General features: G+C 55.5%; 5 protein-coding genes across 5 annotated transcripts; 2 read left to right on the top strand and 3 right to left on the bottom strand.

Annotated features, from left to right (window-relative positions):
* Positions 1–3,953: 3,953 nt before the first annotated feature.
* On the top strand, positions 3,954–9,040 carry HER10_EVM0009548 (uncharacterized protein). Its single transcript, XM_035479033.1, has 6 exons — positions 3,954–5,542; positions 5,659–6,633; positions 6,690–7,296; positions 7,363–7,425; positions 7,480–8,410; positions 8,515–9,040. Exons 1-6 carry the CDS (start codon positions 5,392–5,394, stop codon positions 8,857–8,859), a joined length of 3,072 nt encoding a protein of 1,023 aa, XP_035327166.1. The 5' UTR covers positions 3,954–5,391; the 3' UTR covers positions 8,860–9,040.
* On the bottom strand, positions 9,026–10,495 carry HER10_EVM0010390 (proteasome A-type and B-type). The gene is made up of 3 exons (XM_035479850.1): positions 10,208–10,495; positions 9,578–10,116; positions 9,026–9,476 (listed from the first exon to the last, which is right to left on the bottom strand). Exons 1-3 carry the CDS (start codon positions 10,230–10,232, stop codon positions 9,303–9,305), a joined length of 738 nt encoding a protein of 245 aa, XP_035327227.1. The 5' UTR covers positions 10,233–10,495; the 3' UTR covers positions 9,026–9,302.
* A 362-nt stretch (positions 10,496–10,857) lies between these two features.
* HER10_EVM0010352 (Spc97/Spc98 family protein) lies at positions 10,858–14,374 on the top strand. The gene is made up of 3 exons (XM_035479815.1): positions 10,858–11,584; positions 11,650–13,613; positions 13,697–14,374. The coding sequence occupies exons 1-3, from the start codon at positions 11,053–11,055 to the stop codon at positions 14,153–14,155; spliced, it is 2,955 nt and encodes a 984-aa protein (XP_035327225.1). The 5' UTR covers positions 10,858–11,052; the 3' UTR covers positions 14,156–14,374.
* A 384-nt stretch (positions 14,375–14,758) lies between these two features.
* HER10_EVM0000165 (uncharacterized protein) lies at positions 14,759–15,343 on the bottom strand (the record flags this gene model as incomplete). The annotated part of the gene is made up of 1 exon (XM_035469959.1): positions 14,759–15,343. One exon carries the CDS (start codon positions 15,341–15,343, stop codon positions 14,759–14,761), a length of 585 nt encoding a protein of 194 aa, XP_035326419.1.
* Positions 15,344–17,869: 2,526 nt separating this feature from the next.
* On the bottom strand, positions 17,870–19,649 carry HER10_EVM0002655 (UMTA methyltransferase; the record flags this gene model as incomplete). Its single annotated transcript, XM_035472357.1, has 10 exons — positions 17,870–17,903; positions 17,969–17,982; positions 18,070–18,139; positions 18,221–18,307; positions 18,346–18,526; positions 18,583–18,764; positions 18,836–18,927; positions 19,240–19,401; positions 19,467–19,581; positions 19,642–19,649. The coding sequence occupies 10 exons, from the start codon at positions 19,647–19,649 to the stop codon at positions 17,870–17,872; spliced, it is 945 nt and encodes a 314-aa protein (XP_035326631.1).
* Positions 19,650–21,451: the final 1,802 nt, after the last annotated feature.

The raw sequence follows: 21,451 nt of genomic DNA, 5'->3' as shown, positions 1-21,451 counted from the left end.
AAACCCCTGGAGACGTTTATACACTTCGTAGTTGGCCTTGTGGGCGATGGCCTGATTTGCGGACTTGAGAGTTCAGGCTGGTCTTCAGGACTATGAATCCGCATTTACATTTCATGCTAACACGAGCCGGGGGTCCTCGTCTGACTTGGAGTTCTGGGCAGCGCTGCCGGGCCTGTACTGACTAGTAATCAAGCTCGAAAGCTGCATTGATTGGAACAATAGAGAAAAAAAGCAAGTGCATCGGACCGGCGATTTAGCTCCTGCATGTAGCCTTCATCGACGCCGACAAGAAACGGTTTACGAATCGTCATCAAGTGGTGCTGCAGGACAATCCAATCACTTCAGACAGCTTTGACTCCTTCCCAAATCCGGCCGCATGCAACTCAGAAGACGAAAACAACGAGCCCGGAGGTATGAGCCTATGAGGCTACATCACCTCTCTGAGTCGTTGGCTGTCTATTGTCGCCGGTTTCCGACACCTCCGACTTGCGGACGGAGTATGATCCAAGAAATCAGTGATTAGTCGCATGCTCTACAAGTTCATCTCAGGATATACATTATAGTTCTCGATTCCCACGTCAGACGTCAGCAACCCTCATCACCACAGGGCTTTTCGTATTATCATTCTAGGACGTTTTCGCGAGGTACTCCTCGACACAGCTGGACCCTGCTGGCTTCCAAATGACTAGATGCGTACGTGTAGGAGTACCACCTGCCAAAATATCTATGGGATCCCCGCCGTCCAACTCTTTTGCCCAAAGGAGGAAGGCCCCAACACTTGTGGCCAGACTGGTTTACGGTCAATTAACCAGTTTCTCGGCATGGGTCGGTTCAACACAGAAGCCCCGATCTTTGGCCCGAAAACATGGGTACGGCGTATTGCCCGGCTCAACGGAAGGTTGTTGATGGACGCTTTGCTCCATTCGGCGTAAAAGAGAGACGACGAGGTGGGGAGGAAACGGCGTGGCAGGTCAAGGCACCTTACCTGTTCGAGTGCAGAGACCCGTCTTTCATAGTACTCTCTTTCCAAGAACCCAACTGGAGATTGCTGAAGGACTCTACTCCCAGCATTGAGCTCCGAGAGAAACCTTCGAATGATACCGCCGGCTTCCTAGATAGTTGCCTGCGACGCAAGTCCCGCTTTAGCGAGGCGCATATCCGAAAGACTATCTTGACCATTGACACGAGGGGCGTTCAGCGAAGTAACGACTTCAAGGTCCCACACAACTCACGAATTAAATGTTCGAAAGTGATCCAGGAACGTACCTTAGGAGGGCCGAAATCTGTGTTCTTTACGGCAATGCAGACATTGAGCCGGACTCTGCGGCTGCGAGAAGGCAAGGTGCATATCTGACCTGCAGCAACCGTTGTTGCGGGCTTCGACCGAGACCAGATAGAGTAAACAAACATCTGGGGAAACCTGCCAAGGTGCGGTGCGTTCCTGCGCGTATCGAGGAGCACCGGGAGTGTACAAGGCGATCGACGATGTAGGGAGCTGGATGTCACCGGTTCGTTCAAGAGAGCACAGGCAGAGGTGGCTCGCGGTGATCAGCACGCCTCCTTTGGTTCAACATTGCGCGACGTTTGTGTTGCACCGTATGCCAGTCAACGATGCTGCGACCAGTGATCGGTCACACCATCCAGCAGGTCGGAAACGCGACGATTGGCCCCCCGGCTTGGATCTTGGATGTATTGGAAAGCGTCCTCAGACGGGGGGAATGTTGCCGGGATCCTTCAGCAACACATTGTTTCCGGCGTCTTGTTCTCCCGCCCAGTGCGTCCCGGCGAAATGCTCGCACCTAGCAGGTATGGACCCTGATATTGCTTGGATGATGAGTACATAGTCGGGCAGGGAACGTGACATTCGCCCGAGTACTAGGTCCGTCCTTCTGCCACGCGTGCCGTTGTTCACAACGCTTGCGCACGACGATATGGATTATCAGATCATGCCCCTCCATTGGCAAGAAGAAAACGAGACGGCTTCTATCCAAACCCCGGCCTTGCAGAAAGTTCATAGGGGAAAAAAAACCTTAGTTTCCCGCTCGGCACATGGTAATTCGGCTCAAAGCCAGTGGACCCGTCCCGCCTGGACTGAGACGCCACCGGTGCGTTGCCTTCGGCGGCGACCGAGAACCTGTCAAGCTGCCTCTCGAACAACGAATACCATCAACAGCGGTCCAGACCTGGCTGAAGGCCAATTCCAGACCTACAGACGGACAGTTTCGTGGTTTTCAACGTTGACGGGCACTCAGAAAGACCGATCCCGAGCCGGAGACCCTGCGCAAGGCATCAACGAATTCCGCATGCCATGTCGACCGTTTTTTTGCTCCCCACCAGATCACCGCTTGGTCATTGCTTACCTTAGGGCAGAGGATTGGTGAGGGGCAGAAGGCTGGCAGGTTGGGCAACCCTGTCGGGAAGCGAGTCCAGACCACTCAAACCTCGGACGAAAATCAGATTCGGCATCTACATCTCTTGCCCCCATGTCGTCTGGGAGAAGACTGCGACTCAGACGGGCTGTCTTAATCGGACGGCATGTCACGTTGATACCTAGTCACGCAGCCCAATGGTTCATACCGTCTACGGAGTATCCGTCCTGTCAGTGTCCACAGATTCCGTACCTACGGTCCTACGGATTGCCCTGGGCACGCCTTGTCGACCTTGGCCTGACAGCCGGGAATGCGAGGACAAAGTTTGTTGGATGAGGCCGTTGGAATTTTCAGCTTGGCGGCTCCCCTATTCAAGCTCTTACGGCTCTCAATCTCCGTGCGCAATTACACCCGTACAGATTAGCTCATCGGGATAGATGGATTGTCACCCAGGGGAAAAAAAGAAAGCCACGCGAAACCCGAGGAGGCTGCGGTGCCGTGCCCCGTGGGTGCCTCGAATACCTACCTCCTGGAATCCCACGCAGGTCTTGGCTCCCCCGAGTTTCCTCTACTTTTCTCACTCATTCAGCCTCAGCACACCCACTCACCTCGACCGATTTCAGCCGGGAGAGATCATCAGTCAGAACCTTCTTGTGCCAAGGACGTTGGTACTTGGTATCCGTGGAGTTCTGGCCTACAGGCTAACGGCACCTACACTACCGACAGACGACAACTGTGTATCGGGTATCCGTATGTAGGCTGGCTGCCTGAGCGACGGAGGCACGTTAGCTGGCCTTACCTTAATTAGTGCCGCGCGCTATACCCACCGATGGGCTGTCATCCGGGACATGACAGACCCCTGGGCCCTACCGCCCTGGAAGAGAGTAGGTGGTGACCGACCGTACTTCGTACTCTAGAATATACCTTACGTCGCCGTCGCTGCCCGCCGGCGTCGGCCCCTCTCTCAGCCGTAACCGAGAGACCCTAAGGCCTAAACGGCCTAACCCTGGGCGGGCCCAGCAGCAGTGCAGCAGCGCATCACCCTAGCGCGGAACCTTGGCCAGAATCATGACGGCGGGGAGCTTCGAAGCTACACCATCTTGACTGCTACCACCCTGCGCCCCCCTCCGATGTGGCAGTTTGATACCCTCCTGACGCCGCGGGGAGAATGGAAATGGGAAAGAAGCAAGCAATCTTCTCCCGCGGCTGGTTGCCCTGCCCGAGGACAAGGTACCCATCCTGTACGAGGTGCTCTGTACAGACGCTCTGTGCCGAGATGTTCACCTTGCAGGTTATTGTCCAGTTCGGTGGCAGTGTCTTAGCAACAGCAACAGGGAATATCCAGTACCAAATGGAATCTGACCTTGGACAAGAGAACCAAAAAGCAAGCCCAGCCAGCGGCAAGGTGTGGGTGTGCTGCGCTGTGTTGCAATGCTGTGCGGCGTCCGCAAGCCACCGTAATGTTTCCTCCCTTCCCGTCGTCTTGCCGCACCACCAACATGATCCACGAATAACTCAAGGGTACCCCCGTCCCCATCATTGCTGTGGCTGGCTCACTAGCTGCGCCTTTCTTCTCTTGTGCTTCCCCCCCAATCCCCTCGAATAATACATCCAAGTCCCGGGAGCGATTCCATACAAACTGTTGGTGCGTTTTTTTCCTTCTGTCTCTCTCTCTGATGTTTCTCTCTCTCGTCACAATAGTAGCAGGAGAGACATTGACGGCTTCCATGACCCCCCTGTCCCGCGCGCCTACCAGAGAAAGGCGCAAAGTAAGAAAGAGGGAAAGAGAGTGATTGTGTGAGAGAGAGGAAGAGAATGAGAGAGACCGAGGCAGCTCAGGAGATACACGATAGAGACAAGACGCACATACTCTTCTTATCTTGTTCTCCATTCTCGCCCTAGCGGTCAGCAGTCTAAAGTAGTTCTGTACCTCTCTTAATGCACCTAGGTAAGGTACCTTGCCTTACGGGGCACTCACCAGTCACGACAATACGGCACACTAAGGTACGGATACTGAACCATTACTACGACTTAGGTGCCGGCTTCCATCCTCGTCGTCCTTTCTATCAACCCCGGTCATCCCGGCCTCCTCTTAGTCCAGAGAAGGAGGTACTTGCTGCTTGGCAGTTCCCCCGTTGTTTGTGGCCCATCTGTTCTCCCCACGCTGGTCTGCTCTAGCCTCGAATCAGATACCCTAACTCAAGGCACAATAGAGTGCCTTGGGACCTCTACTTTCTTTCTTGGTCTATCCTTCCTTGTCCTAGGGTGGGCAAGTATCTCTCTCTCTCTTTCTCTGTCTCTGTCCCTCTCACATACTCCCTCACTCTCTGGATACCCAGTCCTAATCCTCGTTCCTCCTGTTGTGAGAAAGAGACAGATACTTCCTCCTCCTCCTCCTTCCTCTCTCTCTCTCTCTCGCGCGCTCTCTCGCTCTCCCAACTGCTGCAGACATCCCTACCCTTCCTTACCCCCCGTCCTACCCCACGAGTCCATGCATCTTGTCTAACCCATGACTACCCATTCGCCGAAGACAAAGTAGCACCATCCTGTTTCACTTCCTTCCACCATCTATGGCTGCTTAAAACTCATCTACATCCTTGGGACCCCGTCCATACCTGCGTCCTCTTGATTCTCTCCTTCGATCCGGGTGCCGCGCACAAGAAACGGGACTTACCCACAGTGTCTCGCTACGCTGCCGCTAGACCATTCAACAACACGCCCAGAAGCTTGTTGGCTCAGAAGATTACTGTAGTCTTTCACACATTCGACAACGAGTCAAGCCTTGGAACTTGACTTGTCTCGTAACCATTCTTATTAGCTTCACGATATCTGCCTTAGACTGCTACAACAATCTCAGAGAAAACCGCTTCCACCTGTGGGGACGAGACATTCCCTATATCAGCGCGCTGCAGAACCACAGACTACTACCAGACAATGCAGTCTGTAGTCGTCAACATACTCATGGATTAAGAGCCGCGTCGCAAACCCCGATCTTACTCGCAGCGCACTAGCATCTACTAGGATGGATTCTGCCGATGTGGTCGTCGAGGACGACAAGTCACCGTCCAAGACCTCGGAGAACAACAACAATAACGACGACAATGAGAACGAAGACGCGAACCGCAAGAAAGAGAAAGCAAATGTGCGGAAAAGGACGAAAACCGGCTGTCTCAGTATGTTCCATATGTCGAACCCCAACTCTGACCCTTGGCCTCCATCCACCCCCTTTCCTCCTGGCCTCCCCTCCTCACGTTCATGCCTGGTCTAGACGTCTGACTTGACTCCAAAGCATGTCGCAAACGTCGCATAAAGTGCGATGAAGGCCGGCCCATCTGTAACAACTGCATCAAATCCAAGAGGCACTGCGAAGGGTACAATCAGCGTGTCATCTTCAAAGAACCCATCGCCGGATTTAATATCAATGGCAGCTACGGCCCTATCGTCTATCCTCCCGAGGCGCCAAACCAGTCGTTCAATCAACTGCCCAACCCGCCACCCAAGTCCATCAATGGTCCGCCCCTGGCACCGATCGCGCCTAAGCCGCCGCAACATCTAGATTTCCAAGGCCAGCCGATGTTTCCCTATGGTCAAGGCTTTACCGGTCAGCATCAACACCAAGCCCCTCCTCCTAATGCCTTCGACTTCAACCAGTTCCCGTATGGCGAGCAACACATGCCTTCAAGCTCGTCCATCATCTCACCAGCTAGTCAATTTCAGCCGCAATTTGGTGGTCAACAGACCAACTTGGTCAGCCCCAACACAGATAGTGGCGCGTTTGTCCACAGCCCGACAGAACCATGGAGACACCAGCCGCCGAGAGCTCAGGCACAGGTGGAAGAGATGGATGTGTATCCCAGCACCAATGCCGCTCCTCAGATGGATCACCCTGTGGAGGACGCAGAGTTCCAGTACCCATGCTCGGACGACGATGCCTCCATGCCTGACTCCGAGGACGCATTTGAAGATCTAATGGGCGAGGAGAGCGCGTACGGCCAGCTGGTGCAGAGCCGGAACGATGGACCTTGGGATGGATTCGGAACTAAGATGAGGTCCTTCTCGGCCTTTGCTGACGAGACAATTCTCACATCGTACATACCTACGCCCAACAATTCGCCACTCAATGACGAGCGAACTGCTGCTTTGTTCTGGCACTTCATCAACGTCACGGGTCCAAGCATGTCGCTATACGAGCGGCATCCTTTCGACCACTCAAAGTTGACAAACAACTTCTCCGTGCCTAAAGCAGGACACAACATCTGGACTTGTAAGATGATGGTATTCCGTGGTTTAAGCTTTCCCTCTCGACTAACTCTTGACCAGACACATTTCCCATTATATCATTTACACATCCTGCCCTCCTGCAGGCAATGCTTGCATTGGGCGCGTTGCAGATCGCCAAGCTACAGCAGATACCGCCGACAGCAGCTATGAAGCACTATCATCTTGCCATCCGCAGGATCGCAAAGAATCTACGGAGTCCTAAGAGGAGAACGTCACCGGCAACGCTGGCTGCCTCCCTCTTGCTTGGGTACTTTGAGGTCTGGAACTCGGATCACACAAAGTGGTGCAACCATCTCTTTGGCTCCAGGCTCTTGATTAGGGAGATCCCCTTCAGGCAAATGACAAAGAACATTCTGCCGCTGAAAAGGGTGAGAAGGGCGCTGTTCCAGGAGAGCCAGAACCAGCCAATGGACCCTTTTTACATGGGCCACGACAACACTCACATGATGAGCCACGATCTCGATGATCTCGATCTCGGCTTCCTTAGCAAGCTTACCAACCAGCACGTCTCGTACGAGGACGACGAGCCATCTCCACACTACTACACAGACCGCGATATCGAGCACTACGAACATCTGAGAGATTTGTACTGGTGGTACTGCAAGATGGACGTATATCAAAGCATGTTGGGCGGAGGGAAACCTTTGTAAGTTTCGAAGGATATGGATAACATTGCAGTCAAGATGGTTAGTTGGCTTACAAGCGAAAATAGCATGGACTACCAGCACTGGACGCAGTGTCCACCACGAGCACCCATGGGCCGACTTGAGGCCATGTAAGTCTACCCATGTCGCCATACATAAGGCACGACTTGGCTAACAAATAGTAGATACGGGACATACGATCACCTCATGCTGCTGCTCGGACGCCTGTGTAGCTTTGCATCTAAAGATCTCCCCAGAAAACGGAAATCCTTCAAGGGTTTTGGTCCTCCAGGAGGCCCCCCTGGCGGACCTCCCGGTGGACCTCCCGGCGGACGGCCTGGAGGACCACCAGGCGCGGGTGGCCCGCCGAGAGGCGGTCAAGGTTGGCCGCCGCCAGGGATGGGACCGCCGCCGGGAATGGCGACGGGCATGCACGGAGGAGGGCCTCCCGGTGGGATGATGGGAGGAATGCCAGGTGGACCTCCCGGGGGCCCTCCAATGGGCATGCCGCCGCCAAACATGACGGGAGGGCCGCCGCCAGGAATGGGGCCGCCACCGGGAATGGGCCCCGGCGGCCCCGGTGGCTCGCCGCCCATGTTTCCGGGCATGCTCCCCAATCTCGGAAAAGTGACGCTTCCAATGGGCTTCAGCCCCCCGCGCGACGACTCCCCACCACCACCCGACGCCCGAGAGGAAGACCTTGACTCAGACGAAGCCGCAGACGCTGCTATGCGCGAGTGGACCTCCCTCCGTGAGGCCTTTGAGATGCTCCGGTCCCGCTTCGGCCCCGAGTTCCAACCCCTGGGCGCCGAGTATGCCGACCGCCGAGACTCACCCTTTGGTCCCACGCTGCAGTACCGCACCTTTTCGGTGGCGGGCATCTGGATGAACTACTACATGGGCCTCATCCACCTCTACCGCGCGCACCCCAAGATGCCACCCGCCGCTATGATCGCGGCGGGGATACAGGCACAGCACACGGCCAAGTTCGCCATGGAGATTGGTCGCATTGCGGCCGGATTGACGGACGATTGTAGCAATGTGCTCGAGATTAGCACCCTCGTCGGCGCAGCGCTGATCGAGAGTTCATTCTGTCTGTTCGTCAGTGCTATTCAGGTGAGTAGACGCCCCTTTCTTCGCCCGCCTTCTCGCTCAAAGACACACTCTCCGTGTTCTCTTGTACTTACCGTATATACCACGCCTGCTAACACTCTCCACAGTACCAAAGCGACGCCCAACGTCACTGGATCGTCAGGCGCATGCACGACATCGCCCGCCTCACAGGCTGGCAGTCGGCGCGGCAGATCGCCGAGGGCTGCGAGTCCGGGTGGAAGAAGGCGGCAGCCATGGGCCGGGGTCCGCCGTACGCGCGCGACCCGAGCCTGCAGACCGTGGTGCCGCCGTCCGTGTGGTCGAACCCGCGGCGTATCGGCGCACGAATCGAACAGCTCGATAGTGACGACACCGTGCTCGTCGTTGCCAAGTCGGAGAGGGCGTTCTATGCTCTGGGTCTGATTAGCGTGGAGGAGGAGATGGAGAGGTTGGTGATTAAGGATGAGAATTGAGAGGAGGTTGACTCCCGGCGGAACCACCTTGGGTAGCAAGTATTCTGAGCGACTGTGAGCGTTGATGGAAGCGTGGGCATGAGCGCATCCGTGTCAATGGGTGGAGGCGCAACATAGGTAACGTCTTGGAGAGAGGCCATAGTCCTACGTTTTGTAAATACAATATGCCCACTCAAAGCACCACCGCCATATATGAGATTCGGAGAATGAAGCCATCGTCACGTTGAGTACAATAATGATACACTTTCGGGGAGGAAATTCGTCTATGCGTCAGGTTCCAAGTTTCGTAATCGGATGATTTCTGGGTCTCCCGCTTTCTCTCTTTTTTTGCGCTCTCTACCTCTTTCTTTGGCTCAAGTGTGTTCTTTCACTTCTTCCCGAGTCGCCGAGACCGCGAGATTGCACCCTATATCCTCTTTCAAACACCACGGACCTCCCTTCCCTTAGTTCGCAGGGAGTCTCTCCACCACAGCGGCCATCTCCTCATCCGTGTATATTCTGAAGCCCTTTTCCTTCGTTACGCTCGCGAGCTGGACGTTTTTCGAATCGAGCTTCTCCTCCATGACCTGCTTGAGCGTCTTGAGCACCAGCGTCTCGGCATCCGTAATTGACAGGGACTAGTGGGGTGTGTTAGTGCTTGTGCGAGAGATTCGGCGGGGCGCCGAGTGAGAGAACCGAATATGTCAGCGCCTGGGGTTGGGGAGAAGGGAAAGCTCACCTTGTGGTACTCGTTCTGCAACTCAGCCTGCGCACCCTCGGAGCCGGAACCGATAGCCTTGGCGTCGTAGCGGTAAAAGGTACCGCTGGGCTCGGCGTGGAAGAGCTGGGGGCCGTCCTCGTCGTAGCCGGCGATGAGGAGGGCGACGCCAAAGGGGCGGGACATGATGGTCTCCTCGCCCTCGGCGCCCTCGCCGAAGCGGAGGGCGAGGTCGCAGATGGCCTGGGTGCACGACTCGACGCGGAGGGGCTCGTTGTAGTTGAAGGAGTGGGACTGGGACTCGACGCGGGCGTGCTCGACCATGGAGCGGGCGTCGGCCTGGAGGCCGGACATTGCGCAGCCAATGTGGCGGTCAATCTCGACAATCTTTTCGACGGACGAGGTCTCGAGGAGGGTCGAGGTGACGCGCTTCTCGACGCCGAGGACGACGCCCTCTGCGGTGGCGACGCCGATGGCCGTGGAGCCGAGCTTGATTGCCTCGAGGGAGTATTCGACTTGGAAGAGGCGGCCTTCTGGGGAGAAGGTGTTGATTCCTCGGTCTGTTGGATTGGAGGGGATTATGTTAGACGAGAAAGCTCTCTGGCGAGGGCAGGAGGAGAAGCTGGGGATGCTTGGTTTGGGGTGCTTTACCGTATTCAGATCTTGCCATAAACATCTTGGCGGTGTTGTGTGTTGTGTAGTTCCTAGAGGATAGTGAGGAGTATTCGGGTCGGCAAGGTCAATGGCTTGGATGTCGTCGGAGTTGAGGTTGTCGTGGTTCGGGGATTGCGTGGATGCTGGTGGTTTGGGATGAGGTGTGGATGGATGGAGGGGGAGCTTGGAGGAAGGTCCAGGTAACAAACGGTGACGGTGGAAGGCTGAGATGGCAGGTGTGGTTAGGCAAGCACATGGCCTACGCAGCCGCACCTCACAAGCCGGGCACGCCTGGGTAAGCTTCCAGTGTGCCAGGTTCCCTTTGGAGGGCGCACGGGGGGTGTGGCCCAGCACCTCAGCAATTGGAGCCGACACCGACCGGGCCCCAGGCCATACTGCCCCCTGTTCTCTGACTGGAAGCTCCATGATTGGTCATCTTGACCACTCCCAGATCCCCCTCCAACAGCTGCCGCCCCCCCAAACGCTAAACCCGGAATATTCCAGGGGAGGTTTACCACATCCGGGACCGGGGTCAACAACACGCGAGGATTTTCCGACTAGACGCGCTTGAGGTTAATGGCCCTTTACCGCGTTTGAGTACCTGAGTACAGCTAAGGTACCGTACGCAGTGCCCAACCCACCTTCACGCGCGGAGTGTTAGACTGCGACTCTGCGATAGAGGGGCAGAGAGACAAAGACTACAAACCACAAGACCAAGCAACGGATACCTCAGAAACACCACCAATCCCCTCTTACTATCCCAGCCGAGTCGGCGTCTTGCCATACGAACAACACTAATACCCCTCCAAGACGCCTCCCACACTTCAGATGCAGCCGGCGACATGTCGTCTGGCACCACTAGGGTCTCAACCCATGAGCGGCGCGCAAACGGCTCGGCCGCCGGCGTCGACCAGGACCGACCTTCACGAACGGCACGCATGAACGCAGCAGGCGCGGCGGCGAGCGGCACAGGCACAGGCAGCGGGCAGACGAGCTTCAAAAGCGAGCGCAGCGAGAGGAGCGATGCGCGGCAACGAGAGAGGGAACGAGAGCGGCCGCGGGAGCGCGAGCGTGAGCGTGAACGAGAGCGGGATCACCACCAGCAGCGCGAGAGGGGGGAAAGAGAGACGTCCCCTGGAGGCAATGCTCACAAGAGATCCGCGTCAGGGAACCCCAGAGCTACGAGTAGGATGCACGACGACAGGCGTGTGGAGGAGAGGCGGACGGAGAGGACCTATGTGACGGAGCGCGAGACCATGACGCAGCGGACGAGGAGTCCTGTGAGGGGTGGAGGCGATAAGGGGAAGAGCGGCGAGGCCAAGTCGCGGACGGCTGAGGCGAAGCCCAAGGAGGCCAAGGTTGACACTCCGCAAGGTTAGTGAATGCGATTGCATTGGTGTTGGGAGTAACTACGGCCGTCTAACTAGGCAACTCTGCAGCACCTTGGAACCCAGAGGCGACACTATTAACTCACACATCGGCTCCCCTGGCCTGTCGAATATCCATACCGCCGTTGGCGGCACAGGCGCCGCAGCCTCAACAACCGAAACCCCTAAACGAGCTATCTCTCGAGGCGCAAGAGGCGGTGATGTTGGAGGATCTCCTCTTCGTCTTCATGGGTTACGAGGGACAGTATATCCGCTTCGCAAAGACTTATAATCCGCACGAGGAGAGGGACCGGTTGTCGGGTCCCACGTTCAGGATACTGCCAGGCCTGGATCCTAGTTTGCAGGACCTGACACTGTCGATGCTGAAGATGGCAACATATTATTCAGCCCTCGAAATGTTCGTCGATGTGCAGAGTAGAGAGGAATTCGGCGCCGTCAATCACGCTCTTTGCGCCTCCATCAGGAAATTCTTGCACGACTACCTCATTATGATTGCGCAGCTGGAGACACAGTTCCTGACCAACGAGACTTTTACTCTACACGTTTTAAACATCCACACATTACCGACTAGCAAGATGATGTCGCATCTTTACTCCCTAGCACACGACTTGCTCAAAAGGAATGCGCTTCTAGACGACGATGACGAAGAAGAAAGCGATAGCGCAGACGACTTTGAGAATATTCTCGAGTCGCTGCGGGAGGGCGGCGACCTAGTCCCGGGCTCGGGCAAGAAGATTTGCAAAGGCGGCGTTGTGTTGGGTCTCATCACGAAGAGGCTCGAGTCCATGTCCGGAGACCCGGCTGCGCGCGCGCTGTTGACGTCGCTGCTGCGCGATGCTAGTAAGCCTTACATGGTGATGCTCAACGAGTGGCTGCACCACGGCAGCATCAACGACGCGCACGCCGAGTTTCTAGTCAAGGAGCAAAAGAGTATTCGGAGAGAACGGCTGGAGCAGGACTACACGGACGAGTACTGGGAGCGACGGTACACGATCCGGGAGCACGATATTCCCCCTCAATTGGAAGGTGTCAAGGACAAGGTACTATTGGCGGGCAAGTATCTCAACGTCGTCAGGGAATGCGGCGGTGTGGACGTGAGCAAGGTCGTCCAGGACGTGCCGACGTCGTTCGACGACAGCCGCTTCCTGGAGAACGTCAACAATGCATATGCGCATGCCAACGAGTCACTCATGCAGCTGCTTCTCACGACGCACTCGCTTCCCATGAGGCTGCGGTCGCTGAAGCACTACTTCTTCCTGGACCCGTCCGACTACTTTTCCTACTTCCTCGAGCTCGGCACGTCCGAGCTGCGGAAGCCGGTCAAGTCCGTTAACACCGGCAAACTGCAGTCCCTGCTCGACCTGGTGCTGCGCCAGCCGGGCAGCGTCGTCTCGCTGGACCCTTTCAAGGAGGACGTCAAGGTGGAGATGAACGAGATCACGCTCGTCAAATCCCTGCAGCGGGTCGTCAACATCACGGGCATTGAGCAGGGCGAGACGCTGCAGCCGCTCGCGAACCAGCAGCCCATCGAAAACGACAAGAACGCCATCGGCTTCACGTCGCTCCAGCTGGACTACACGGTGCCCTTCCCCGTCTCCCTCGTCATCAGCCGCAAGACCGTGTGGCGGTACCAGGCGCTGTTCCGGTACCTCTTGTCGCTGCGCTACCTCGAGTCCCAGCTCTCGACGACATGGTACTCGCAGACCTCGGGCCTGACGTGGTCGCACAAGAGCTCCTCGCGCGGCCTCGAGATCTGGAAGCGCCGCGTGTGGACCCTGCGCGCACGCATGCTCGTCTTTGTGCAGCAGCTGCTGTACTTTTGCACGGCCGAGGTCATTGAGCCCAACTGGGCAAAGTTCATGTCCCGGCTCAAAGTCGGCGAGGAAGGCCAAGAGGCGACGGCGGCCGGGGGGACGACGCCGACGCGGACGGTGGACGAGCTGATGCAGGATCATGTGGATTTCTTGGATACGTGCTTGAAGGAGTGCATGCTCACCAACAGCAAGCTTCTCAGGGTATGTTTTTTCTCCTTCTTACTACCACGCTCAATATCGCGCGCATAGTACAGTCTCCAGCTAACATGCAGACCCTCGGCCAGATCCACTCCAAACTCATGCAAACCTGCACAGTCTTTGCAACCTACTCCAACTGGCTCTCCCGCGAGCTAGAAAAGGCCGACCCGGACCTCTCGGGCGCCACGCGCCCGCCCAACATGACGGCAGACCAATGGCGCGCCTTCCAAGCCGTCAGGACGCAGAAGCCCTCGTCCGGGCCGGGCGCGGGCGGCACCACCTCACACAACGAATCGACCTCATCGGCGGGGGGCGGTGGTGGCGGCAGCGCCGCGGAGCAAGAAGCCCGCGTGAGCAACCTCTTTGAGATTATGAAGAAGTGGGAGGGCAACTTCAGCAGGCACCTGCAGATCTTGCTCGACGCGCTGAACCACTACGCCGCGACGGAGACGGTCGTCCTGCTGAGTCTCTGCGCGAGGTTGAGCACCGCGAATCAGGGGACCGAGTATGCGGGGTTGAGGAACGAGGACGATAGCGTTGCGTGAGAAGAAAATATACCCCCTCTGCCCCTCCTAAGAAACGTCTTTTTTTGTGCTTCAAAAGAAAGAGAGAGAGATTCATGGCATGGCGTATGGCTTTGCGGGCGGTTTTTTTCGCGGCGTTATAATGGAGATGAGTAGACAGGCGGGTTGTCTAGTAGCTTCAACTGTTGCAAAAAGCTTGAAGGAGAGAAAGTGTTTGAATGAGAGAGAAAGAGTTATAGAGACGATAAGAGAAAAAGGGTCAGTTCCTTCGTCCCGGGGCCTCGAAACCTTTGCTAAACAGATACCAATACCATGGATTGAGTAATGTGCATCTTATTGCCAAGCGCAAGTACTGACCATTGTCTGAGCTCCCATCCAGACTCCCATCGCGCATACCCTTAATGGAGCATTTTGTGCCGTGATATTCATACCGTGTGACATTATTTTATTCGTCTCAGTATCGTTCAAGAGAAGAGATGCTTGCTCTCTCCAGGCGTGCCCTTCTTTTTCGCCATAAGTTCGTTTTTGGGTATACAGATATGATACACGATTGTTGTTGGTACAGATTGGTACAGCTTTTTATAGCAACATGGCTCGGAACCTTAACATCTCTCTCTCCCCCCTCTAATCCTTCTTAAGGGCCTCCTTGACGAGCTCAGCAACACGCTTCTTCTCGACCTCGAGGTCCTTGTCCCCAGTCGCCTTGTTGATGAGCTTCATGACCTCTCCAAGCCCGCTCTTGCCCGCGGCGACGGAGTCCTCGATGGCCTTCTGGATGAGAACGCGGACGTCGGCCTCGGTGACGGTGACGACGCCGCTGCTGGCAATGTACTCGGCCATAACCTTGGCCTGGGTGTCCTCCTTCTCAGCGAGGTCGTCGCGACCGGCGTCACGGAACTGCTTGGCGGCGTCCTGGGTGGCGCGCTGCGTCTTGCGGAGGAGGGCGACCAGCTGGGCGTCCGTCGCAATGGGGGAGTCTGTCTTGGCGGCGTTGTTGGTGGCGGAGAGGACGGAGCGGAGGACCGAGAGACGGGGCGCGTCCTTTGCGCGCATGGCGGTCTTGAGGTCGGTCTTGAGAGTGGCCAGGAGCTTGGGCTGGGCCGGAGCGGCATCGGAGTAGAAACGGATCGTCGTCCGGAGGGGGTGGACGCGGCCCGGCACCGTTGGCCGGAGGGCTTGGACGAGACGGGCTGAGGTTCGGGAGGCCATTGTGGGCGGAGGGAGGTCGTTCGTTTGCCTAAGCTTAAATTATCGAGGGGGAGCGGTGGTTGTTCCTCAATTGATCGGTCTTTGTGTCGTTCTGACTGTAATGGGGTAGTGGTACAATGCGGTCGACAAGCTGTTGTTGGTCTGTCAGTTGCAGTCATGCAGAAAAAAAAGTTACTGCTGGGAGCTCTCAAAATGCATAAATGTTCGGGACAGCTTCTCATTGGCTAGCAGCGGCTAATTGTTCTGGCCAGGCCCACGGCAGCAGGAACATCCCCGGATCCTCTCCTCCACAGGTGGCGCGAAGTGGCACCAGTGTCTGGGAGTAGCGTCCGTGAGGATGTATTGGCCGGGGGGGCCGTTGAATAAAAAAGTGGTCGACATATTGGACACACTATTGGCAGTAGTTTCCTCGCATTCTACCCTTTGAGGGTGCCATCTTGGCTGAAGATTGCAGATGCCAGATTGACAGGTACATGGAGGCCTGATGGTTCGGATGACACAATCGGCCGCACACTTTATGCGTTCAGGGAATCTCGCGGATACTTCAACTTCCAAGCCATCGATGCGCACATAACTTGGGACACGCGTTCCGTCGATGGGCGTGCTGGTGATAACTCCCGGATCAGTTGGAGCTCTTGTGAAAGAATGTGATGCCTATGCAAACTCCGAGGCCCAAATCACCTGATGTGCCGAAGATCAGGGGAGCTGCAGGAAACAAGGGTCGGGGCATCCGCGAAAGGTTCCCGATATCACATCCACCGGGTGTTCCAGGTTCCAAGTTCCAGCAGCTGCCACCTATGTCGATTTGGCCCCGGTGGACAATCTGCCAGCCAAGCTGAAGGGGGTTGTGCGTCCATCGGATCGACATGCATAGAAACTTTGACCGTTGCATGCTTCATCATCGCGGCAGCTTCAGTTGAGGTCCCTGGCGTTGTGGCATTCCAGGGGCAGTGTCGGTATCCGCATCCGAACTTTGCAGTTTGCCCCAGTAGCTATCTACTCGGTCAAGAAGGAATCGTCAGCCGAAATGTCTGTGCCCCTGATCATGCTAGGGAGGAAGTTTCCGAAGCCGGGGAACCTAGATGGCGCAAGGGCTCTGAGCACTCACCGGCGTGGAACTTGGCTTGAATGCGGGCGTGGATGCTGGCGTGGAACTTGTGAGGGCGGCAGCGAGTGCGGAGGCGGCAAATGTGGCATGGCGCCAGCAAAATTATCTCATCTTCAGATGAAAGTGGATTCCGATTCTTTGTCAAGGACGTCAGAGTCAAGCCACGACTCGACGGTCCATTCCGCTCTGGCATGGGTTCGATGTGCCCAGCTCTGGTGGTGTTGTGACTTGTGTGTGTGCGTGTGTGAGAGATTGTGCAGGCTCAATGTGACGTGAGTTGTTCGTCTGCAGTCCACCTCGGTCCTCACCGAGAACCCGAGGAGACGGTAGCGAGAAAAAAACCATGCAGACCTCTTGCGTTCCTGGCAAGGCCTGGCGTCTTGCCTCCCTCCAATCTAATCTAACCCAACATGGAACAAATAAAGCAACAGCGGCGGATAACATGGTCAGGTACAGAGAAGGTAGAAGAACAAGAACTCGTGCCAGTTCCCCCCTTGAGACTTCCCGTCTGCCTCTTCCACCTTCAAGACGTCCCTTCCGAATCCATCACAGTGGGGGGATTCCTCGCCTTCCCTTCCCTTGCCATACCTTACCATACGTTCACATCACCTCAGGCAACCTGAGTCCACAACGTACGGTACTTATCTGTGTCAAAAGTTGGTAAGTAGGTACCTTGCCGTGAACATGGGAAGCCGCCGTCATCGTTCCGGATTTCTTCCTTCCTACCATCCAATAAGGCACTTACTTACCTTAGCTTCCGCCGCTCTCCACATGCGCCTCACTCTCTTTTAACTACACGCCTATCCCCTTCGGCTTCAACATATAGACACTATCTCCTCAGAGCATATCCTCTTCAATCTCTGTCTTGTATGAGGTGCTTCTTATCCCGAGACAGGAATAACAACATCCTCAGTGATCATCAGCACCCACTTCCGTTCTCTACCCACTCTGTCTGCAATTGTCGTCCGGTCATCGACAACTAGTCTCCCCTCGTATCTTGCGACTCTATTCGATAACGACAAGCAGTCGGCAATCGAGTCCAGCCTACGTTCTTTCTAAAGCGACAAAAAGCTTGCTCGCCGTACATCACTTGTCTGATGCCACACCTTCGATGACTGCCTTTTGAAAATCAGCAACGATGCGAGTACGGAAAGGGCAGCTTTGACTGGGCTCTCACAACTCCGTCATACCATCGCCAACGCCGAAGATCGTACAGCAAACAAGCACCTCAATAGCGAATTAATCAAATAGGATTGCGAGCTAGACAAGGGGTATTTGCTGCCGTCACATCGTCATCGTCGTAATCCTGGTCCAAAAGAAAAAGCCCATCAAGTCCTGGCTGGGAAACAACGCTCTACGCCACCATATAAAACTCGCTCTGAAAAGCAACATCGTCATATGGCCCTTATCTCCTCGTCTCAACGACGAGCCTTTCGTCCTATACAAACGTACCTTAAGGGCCCACATGTCAGCACTCGAAAGAAAATGGGCGGCTGGACAAGTTGGGAGTCACTTACATTGGGAAATACGCCTAGGGGGAGCCGCCGAGAGTGGCCTGAATGTTAGTAGGCATTCCCACTCGATAAAAATATGGTCCTTTTGAGGGAAGGGAACTCACCCTGAACGCCGGGTTATCAGCCTCGCTCCTTGCTTGAGCCACCAACACTTGGAACTCCTGGGATGTCATTCTGCGGTGCCACAGTCAGTTCAAATCGATCCGAACTCGGCGTTCAAGGCCGCAAACAATGGGAAAAGGAAGCCTCCCTTACCCTCGGAACTCTGTCATGGGATACATCGCCAGTGACGCAAGCATCCTTCTCACATTTTCTCTATTAGCCACACCGATTTGGTGCTGCCTCGGGTCTAGTCGAAAATCAGGTCAAAGTTTTTGCACTTCGATTTTGAGATTTCAATACCATTTGACCAACCGCAAGTCGGGAGAGGGATCATTTGGGTTTCCACGGAGTCGAATCCAGCACTTTGCATCCAACTTTGCATCTGCATCGGCGCCCTGGGGTCTTTGTACGGTTGCATACTATCCAGGTATCGTCTCGACCACCTACGAAGGGCGTGATCTGGCACAGCAGGCAATTAGTGCAGGGTCCAATCTCTAGAAGGGGAACCGACCTACTTTGAGTCAACGTTCCGTTGTCTGACTGCGCATTAAAGTATATCTCCACCATTTGACACCAACCGCCTGGTCGAAGTACGCGATGAATGTCTCGAAGGTAATCCCGCCATCGGTTCGAGTGGATACCGCCTGCCATCATCTGGCTATGTACGAGGTCGAAATGATTCGATGGAAAGGTGAACCTAGGCCAAGTCAGCTGAGGCAGAAACATGCCAGGGTTCAACCTGCGGCCGAAGCCCGCCTGGGAACGTACCTGCTGTTAAGGTCATCTACTTGCAGATTCAAGTTCGTTGGCGTCTGGCTTTCATCGGGCCAGATGTGTGGGCAGATATCGATGGCTACTACCTATCGGACAAAATCAGCACTGCTAACGCAGCGGCACCCGAAGCGGCGAGGCGATCAATCCGTTCCTGTCACTCGCCATCGTGGTATGGATGAGGCAAAGAAGATTGTAGTCCTCTCAACCAGAAAGCATGGAGTTTTCTGCACATAAACAAGCGCAGAAGAGGGAGACGATAGCCCGTCGCGTTGGCGATGGATGCAAACGGCTGGCCGATTCGGTCATCCCACGATGACCAGCAAAACGCGCCAAAGGCATGGATGCCGACTATCGTACAGTCGCGAAAGGAATGGAACTTGAGTGCGTACAGCACGTACCTCGCAGTTTGGGTGTTGTTGTGCAACGTCGATAGCCCAGTCGCCGGCTCCGAAGCCGCATTCGAGAATTCGCCGGGGCCTGGTGATCGGTGGGAAAAGGAGGCGATTTTCGAATACTATGGAGAGTACGACGTGCATCATTTGCAAGCGTTCAACCTCGTCCTACAGCCGGGTTGGAAAATACACTCAGCAAGACGTGGTGTCTTCAGGGGCGGCATGTCTCCTACCTCATCTATCGGCGCGAAGTATGCTCCATTGTCAACTGCGTATCGTTGGTATTCTCTACCTTGGTACGTGATGGTTTCCAGGAAGGCGTTATCCAACGGAACTGTCTGTGGATCACTGGGAATGGTTTAGCGATCAAAGGAATCCTTCGCAAGAGGAGACGAGTTTCAGCAATACCTTGCCATGTCGACAACCACAATGGAAGAATTCTTCTTATGAACAAGTTCGATTAGACTGAGTGTCTTTCGTCCAAAGCCTGCCTTTGGAATTCGATATTGGGATGAACTAGAGCTTGTATGTGGTGGTTACGTTGCTCCAACGAGGCGCTGTTCCTAGGGATCCAGGACGGGACGGAAGGCAAGGACTACTTCTCAAGCACTGCCCACAAACGAACCCCGAAAGTCCGTCAAAGGAGCCATATCCGGATCACAGGGGTTTTCACGAAGGCGGCAGTCGTGTCTAATAGACATAAAATTAACTGCCTACTACGTCGGAGGTGGGGACATCGGTCAGGTCGAAAGGTACTCGACATTGGCCGGCCATTGTTTTCTACACCCCACGACGTCGCTGCCGATCTTGGGCTAGTACACCACGACCTACACTGGAAAAGTTGGGAGCCTGTTCGGTACCGTTTGGTACGCGGTGCGGTGCGGACGAGGCAGTCTTCGGGTGACATGGATATGTCCTCTGCTGTTATTGCTGGCCCCGGACCCCCCCTGTACACACGAAAATTCGAGAATGGAGCCGGCAGACAACCAAGACGTGCTAATCCCAGGTCATTGAGTGGCATAGGGCGGGTGTGGCAGCGGGTCCCAACCCATCCTGGCAACTTGGACACCGCTTTTACCAGTTGCCAGATCCATGGATCCCGTTAACCGTAGCTTACCTTTCAGAGGCTGTCCCAGAAGCCAGGTAGATGGTCGTCTTTCTGAACGACCTGGTCGTTGCCTAGCGGGACGCACCATCACAGACCAACATCCCACAAGGCTGCGAAAGGGTCGATTGTGGCCTCTCTATTTACCCAGGACGATGCGTATTTTGAGCTTCTCTGAACGGCTCACCGCCGCCACCCCGGAGTCGGGCGAATACACCGATGCTTGCTGCTACAATCAGAGCACCCACACCCACGACAAAGCCTAGTGGTGGATGTTGTCTTGAGACCAACTGCATGGCCCGAGTCCTGGGCCCAACACACGAATTCCTGCTGTAACCCTCCAGCCAGTGCCCAGGCTATGGGAAGCTCTTCAGCAAACACGGCTCTCCATCCCTTGTTTCCTGATCAACCCCTCCCCCCTACCTCACTATGAAAAGGAGCGTTGCTCAAAGGAGGGGTTACATGGTCGATCCGCTCCCATCGCACGCGGAGCTTTACTCAAATTCCAGCGGCTCCCATGTCCCAAGGATCCGGTCGTTGGCTTGAACATGAAGACACAGCAGCTACATACAGGTGGTGGGAGGACGAGCTAGAGCAGCGTTGCACAACTCCCGATAGGATACAGAGCTGGACTAGGGATTACGCTGGCGCCACTTCTCCTGTCTCTCGCGATAACCCGCGGTTTCCACTTGCTGAGATTTCCCGAGAACACGGACTTGGATCCATCTCGGTGTTCTTAGGCTCATTCGCGACTTTTACGGCCCGGGGACGAATAGAAGAAGGGAGACCAAGAGCACACAGTTGCAGCTCGATGGCTACCTCGTCCGAGCCAAATCATCTCGTACGACAAGAAGACGGGAAAAACTGTCATGCTGCTTTGCCTGTCTGGCATTAAGCAGGCTAGGGTCATATGCAGCCGGGTAGTGACCAAAGGCGGAGTTTATGGTCTGATCCTCACACACAAAGCAGACAATCATCTGCACTGATGCCAGCAAAGTGAGACCCGCGCCATGCCCGTATCTCACGACAACGGCTAGAGAGGGGAGACGGGCGCCTCAGACAGAAACATCGATCTTTACTTTGCTCAGCACGCATGCCTGCTTCTTGAGACCT

Source organism: Colletotrichum scovillei, assembly GCF_011075155.1.
Source record: "Colletotrichum scovillei strain TJNH1 chromosome Unknown Contig00011, whole genome shotgun sequence".
NCBI classification, from domain to species: Eukaryota; Fungi; Ascomycota; class Sordariomycetes; order Glomerellales; family Glomerellaceae; genus Colletotrichum; species Colletotrichum scovillei.
This window is presented reverse-complemented; position numbering and strand designations above follow the sequence as displayed.